Below are 5,894 nucleotides of genomic sequence, written 5' to 3'. Positions count from 1 at the left end.
GTTGCCATGTTATAAGTTTGTGATGCGAGATAAACTCAACATTAAATCCAGATTCTTTGGCTGGGTGGAATCGTGAAAATCATGTAACGACTTATCATTAACCGGTGCTTCGTTTCGTTAACTTTTTTTCTTAATATAAGTCCTATCTACGTTCTTCTTCAGAAATCTAGAAATTGATGATAACAAAGTGTCATCTTTTTAAGAGGTCGAACCTTCAAGGAATCTGATATCCTGAAGCACGTGATAGTAAAGATATCACTTTATCAGTTGCAGTGGCGGAGATTTCTTGTCAGAGGTGGGGGGGTTGCAGGCCGGCTCACTATCTAAGCGGAGCGCCACCATCGGTTGGCGCGTAGCGTACAAAATTTTTTTTGGTAAAAAGTGCCTCTCAGATTGCCGGAAACGGCACTTCTGAGGCCTTGCAAGTTGCATCTAAACATTCTTTATTTTATAATCTCACGTTTTAGAAATTTACACTTCCCAAAAAATTTGGTAAATTAGAAGAAGAAAAAATGGTAACATCACTTTGAAGGGGAAATATAGGACAGTATATTTTTTAAGCTCCTATTTAGTTACCGTATTTATTATTTTAACACAGTACTCAGCTACCTCCAGAAAAACAACCATTGTTTTGAAAAAACAAACATACAAAAACATACGACACGTAGGCGGGATAATGTCGCTGTGTCGGGTGAGACTGCAATTTGTCTCACAAAAAAGTATAAAATATAACAAAGAATATGATAAACCTGTACTTCTAGGCTTGTAGGCACTCCCCCCCCCCCCCCACCACCATCCATGAAAAAGAAAATGTTTCTTATATACACTCATGTCGGGGATGTCTAGATATACAGTTGACAAGTTAGAAAAAAAAAATTTGATCGTGCGAAAAGCGCGGTAGCCCAGATGAGCTGCGCTTACGGTGGTGTTACACGGAAATATTCGGGCATCATGATGCTAAATAAAGAAAATCATGGAATTGTCGGGCAAAAATTTGAAAAAAATTCGGGCAAGTACTGCATATTTATATATATATATATTTATCGATGAAATTCGTAATGAGTTGGAAAATCAAGAACAGTGAAAAAACTTTCAGCCTCCACCGGGATTCGAACCACGGGCCTCCCGCTCTGTACGCGGACACCCTAACCAATAGGCTATGGACGCTGATTGTATGTCCAGAGGTTCTGAACCGGTAAGGAAGATCGTAATTCCACTGTAGGCGTTTGTCACCTGTATCGAACAATACTAGTTCTGTTTTTGGTGACATATTTTGCCTTTCTCTAGAGATCAAACATGATGCTAACCAACTCGAAAATCATTTGTGATTCCTAAAGCCGGATCTCGAAAGAGATACTTTTGAACAGACTTAATGTTAATGCAACGGAGGTAAACGACAAAGGCAAATGAATATATATTAATGAAAATCGTAATGAGTTGGAAAATCAAGAACAGAGAAAAAACTTTCAGCCTCCACCGGGATTCGAACCAACTAGCTCGGGAATTTGCAGGATTCCTGATATATATATATATATATATATATATATTTATATTTGTTTATTTAATATTCTCCTCTTAGGCTGCCCGAATTTTTCAGGGACTTTTGCCCGAATTTCTTGTCCTCTGGAAATTTGCAGTCTGCCCCCCCCCCCCCCCGCCTCGTACGCTATTTCAAGTGAAGTTTCCAAACATATTCTTTCTTGTTTGCGACCTTCCTGCAAATTCCCGAACTAGTTGGATAATGTCCACTGTATCCAGCTTTCTCTTGTGCACGTTACATACGGCCACATGGTTGAGTCTCCTCTGGGTCATTGTGCTGCGCAACCAGGTTTTCAGACGCCGGAGAGCGGAGAAACTGCGCTCACATTCGCATGAGGTAACGGGACAGACCAATAAAAGACGGAGGAGCATCAGCACATGGGGGAACAGAGCCCTTACTTCTGTTGACATTCCACGAAAAGCCAGACTGGCTTCATGCATGGATGTGGCATTTGTTGTCTGTAGAAACATATCCAGCTGCGTCTTGAATGCTGTTGGGTTTAGATCTGACAGCTCTGGGTATTTCTTTACGATCACTTCGTCAACTTTCCCTATGAATAAGAAAACAAACAGTCTAAACAGTACTATCTGGAATACTTTTCTGACATAAATGGGCATATTTTATTTACCAGGTAAGTTTACATTCAAAATTCAAAAGAGGAAACGCACCTGTTGTAAGAATTTTTTGCAGATCATTGTAATCTGAAAGGCCAGCATTGGACGAAATATCGAACCTCTCCTGAAGATTGCCAAGCATCCCATCAAGAAGCTTATAATACTGTATCCTGTAGTATTCCTCAGCAGTTGTGGGTTTGTAGCCTGCAGCTGGCCCTGCAATCCGCTTTGGTGGTTGCCTCCGTCTTGGTATCTGAAGCGGGTCTAGGTCGTACTTGTCTGCTGCTAGACTCGTCTCTCTAAAGATTTCGTGAAATGCCTCAGCATTACGAAGCTCTTCGAGCTGTGCAGTGGTCTTAGCAACAGATTCCAGCATTCCTGATTTCCGAAAATGCAAAAAAAGTAAATGAGTTTGAGTAACTAAAATTGGTCAATTGAACTACATTGCCCATGAACATGCTTAGCTGTTACCAACATATTCATTTCACATGTCCCTGCCATTCAATGTTATTTTTTAATCCTATTAATTACGACCTAAACTCTCACCTGAAATGTTAGCAGACTTCGACTGAAGTCCACGGTTGAGTGTTTCCAGTGATGCTAGTGGTTTGTTTGCCACTTTCAAAGCAAGTAAAACCTCTGCTTTCTGAAATCTATCAAGGAGGCCGTTTGCTTTGGCAGAGGTATCGGATATCCCGTGGGACATTTCTTCCAAACTGGCCAGAATTGCTTCATAGTTTTGAATAACAGCGTCAACTGCAGCTTGACGACAGAGCCACCGAGTTGGGCATAATGGTCTGATATTGGCTGAGCTGGTACCTCCCAACCCTTCAATATCTGCAGCGATGTCCTTGAATATGCCCTAAAAGATAAGTACAAAGAATACAGATCGAGGGCACTGTCTTTGGTACAACTGCTAAATGCATTGGTGAAGTTAATTTTCACTGAAGATTCAGATTTTCTGTCACTGTCCCTGTAATAGACCATCGGATCTCCACCTTAAAGGTCATAGCATAATGTTGGCATTAGTAAAGATCCACAAATTCTTAAAACTATAACTTTGCAATTGAATTTGACTGTGTCATTCTGCTGTGTTACTCTCTATTCTTTATAATTGAGAGAATGATATCATGCATATTCATAATGATAACAAATTTGACATACCTTGTATTTGCCTGATCTCCTGTAGAGAACACCAAGTTCATGGACCCACTGTAGGGCATCACGCACCAGAGTACACTCTGTAACAGCATCCTTCATGACTAAGTTGGAGACATGTGAGCTGCAGTGAAAGTACATCGCTAGTGGCTGCTTCTCTTTTATCTTAGCTTGGCACCCTCTGTACTTGCCGCTCATGTTTGATGCTCCATCATAAGTTTGTGCACGTAAATTCTCGACTGAAAGGCCAAGACGAGCGATTACATCCAGTATCATAATGGAGATAGCCTCACCGGTGGAAGATGCCATTTCATACAAACCTATGAAATCTTCTCTGACATTAAGCTCATCATCAACGGATCTGAAACAAATAGACTCTTGTTCAGTTCCATTAATGTCCTGCGTACCATCCACCATTACCGCGAATACCACATGACCACGTATGTCCTTAACAATATCACGGATAATGCTGTGGCTTAGCATCTGCATAATCTCTTCCTGGGCTTGATGGGAGGTGAAGTTAGTATCACGGGAAAGGTATGGACCCAAGTGCGGATCATCCTCACTTCGCAACTTGAGAAGTTGACAAAAATTTCCCTCTTCCTCGTCATGTCCTCGAGATGCTATGCCTTGGCGTACAAGGTATCTTACTGAAGTAAATACCCTTACAAGATTTCTTCTGTGGATTTCTTGCTGTTTTGCAGAATGAGAGTCTATTAGTGCTCTCACAGTTTTGGCCTCCTGTGCTTTCAACTGGCTGAGTGCAAAATTGTGTGTAGATGACAATTGGTGTTGCTCAAATCGGCCCAGTGCCTTCTTGCCACGTCCCATTACTTTTTTCCAATTTTTGAATCCAGTAGTGATGAACGCAAGATCTTTCACTCTTGCAATATCCAGCAAACCTTTCTGATATGCGTCATGGCAGGAAAAACACAGCACACCTTCTTTTTCATGGTCGTAGTGTAGCCATGAGTACATGCTAAACCATTTAGCTTGAAAATGGAACTGCTGATGTTTTGCAACTTTTGGTGGGATACAGGATGTATCTTCTGGGTGGTATGGAGAATCAGGCAGATTTCGTCTCCTAGGATTTCCGGTCATGACATCTATCGGAGGTGTGTCACCAGAAGGCTCCATGTGTTGACTGCTTGCCTTTGCATTGGTAGATTCCTCAGTGGCAGTTTCCTCATCGCTGCTAATAGTTTGTTCAACATGGTGTATAGCAGTAGCACCACCCGACGCGTTGTTGTTATTGCTCCTGTTGGGGTGTTCAGGGGGAGCAGGTGTTACAACAGATCGTGTTTCTCCTGGTTTCTTTTGATTTGGCTTGAACCAATTTGTTATCTTGTTCTCTGTTTGTTTCTTGGGAATCTTGGAGGACCGTCGATCTGCCATGATGCCTACATATACATATACAGGTATACATAGTAGAAAGGTATAAATACCGGTAAGTAGCTTTTATCACAAACCTTCAGAATCAACTTTAAAAATTTGGTCTGGAATTTTATGCATACCGGTATGTTAACCCTTTACCCTTCCCTGCATGTCCAGGCAGAGCTTAAAACTGCCAGTAGGGATGGGATTTACTGAGCTCTGTGAGCTGGGACAATAGATATGTCTGACTGTGTAAGCTAATGGCAAGCCATGTGGGACACTGCAAACACCGCATAATATATCCGCGTATTAATTCGAATATATACGCGTATTAATTCGAATATATGTGTTGTACATGTGTAAAGTTTCGCTTTGTGAAGTGATCTCGCGAGCCCACCAAAACATTCATCGTTGGTATGTACACAGCAAGAGCGGAAATGTGTTTTCGTGTATATTCTAATTAATCCGTGCATATATTGGATTTAATCCCCACATGTTTTCTAATTTAATACGTGTATATATTCGAATTAATACGTGTATATATTCGAATTAATACGCGGATATATTTGGGCCATATGATTGGCTAATAATATATACGCGTATATATTCCAATTAATACGCGTATAAATTACGATTAATACGCTGATATATTATGCAGTGTTTGTCCCACATGGCTTGCCATATACGCTTGCGAGTTGCGAGGTTGCTGTATGCTTATAGTGCTAAAATAGGCGTCCGGAGTTAGATGGAACAAATATGCTGAAATAGGCGTCTGAGCGTTCAAAACTTTAGGGAGAAAAGTGTTCAGAATCTTAACACAAGTGTTCAAAATTATTTGAACACCAGATTGCGTGTGTTAAATTTTGGTGTCAAAAGACTGAACTCGCAGTGTACAGAAACCGAATGAGTCATTAATTTTCTACACGCTGCGTTTTATAGAGTAGGCCTACCGAAGTGTCACGTCAGTTATGCATGACAACCGTGCCGTGCTGTCTAAACAAACTTAAAACAAATTAAACTTAAACCAATTAACAAACATAAACCGTAACGCTATAGGCTTTTGAATCGATCATGTTTTGATCATTATTTTCTTTATTGTTGTTCGGAATTTCACTCTTTATGACCCACAAACAAGTCTGACCATGATTATAGGCCAACATACTTGCATTTGTAGAGTTTTCTTTCGTAAGTATGACTCACTGACGATT

The 5,894-nt window shown here is 40.7% G+C and overlaps 1 protein-coding gene across 1 annotated transcript; it reads right to left on the bottom strand.

The window, feature by feature from the left end:
- Positions 1-1,649: 1,649 nt before the first annotated feature.
- On the bottom strand, positions 1,650-5,894 carry LOC139985023 (zinc finger MYM-type protein 1-like). Its single transcript, XM_071999203.1, has 4 exons — positions 3,319-5,894; positions 2,701-3,016; positions 2,209-2,532; positions 1,650-2,090 (listed from the first exon to the last, which is right to left on the bottom strand). Exons 1-4 carry the CDS (start codon positions 4,705-4,707, stop codon positions 1,672-1,674), a joined length of 2,448 nt encoding a protein of 815 aa, XP_071855304.1. The 5' UTR covers positions 4,708-5,894; the 3' UTR covers positions 1,650-1,671.

This window comes from Apostichopus japonicus, chromosome 17 (assembly GCF_037975245.1).
Source record: "Apostichopus japonicus isolate 1M-3 chromosome 17, ASM3797524v1, whole genome shotgun sequence".
Classification (NCBI taxonomy): Eukaryota; Metazoa; Echinodermata; class Holothuroidea; order Aspidochirotida; family Stichopodidae; genus Apostichopus; species Apostichopus japonicus.
This window is presented reverse-complemented; position numbering and strand designations above follow the sequence as displayed.

Bases quoted from the DNA above. Each gene is read 5' to 3' on its own strand.
- LOC139985023 (XM_071999203.1), bottom strand. From the start codon at position 4,707: ATGGCAGATCGACGGTCCTCCAAGATTCCCAAGAAACAAACAGAGAAC. The intron at 2,533-2,700 runs GTGAGAGTTTAG...TTCGGAAATCAG, and splicing joins GAAGTCTGCTAACATTTCAG to GAATGCTGGAATCTGTTGCT. The intron at 2,091-2,208 runs GTGCGTTTCCTC...TCTTATTCATAG, and splicing joins GCAAAAAATTCTTACAACAG to GGAAAGTTGACGAAGTGATC.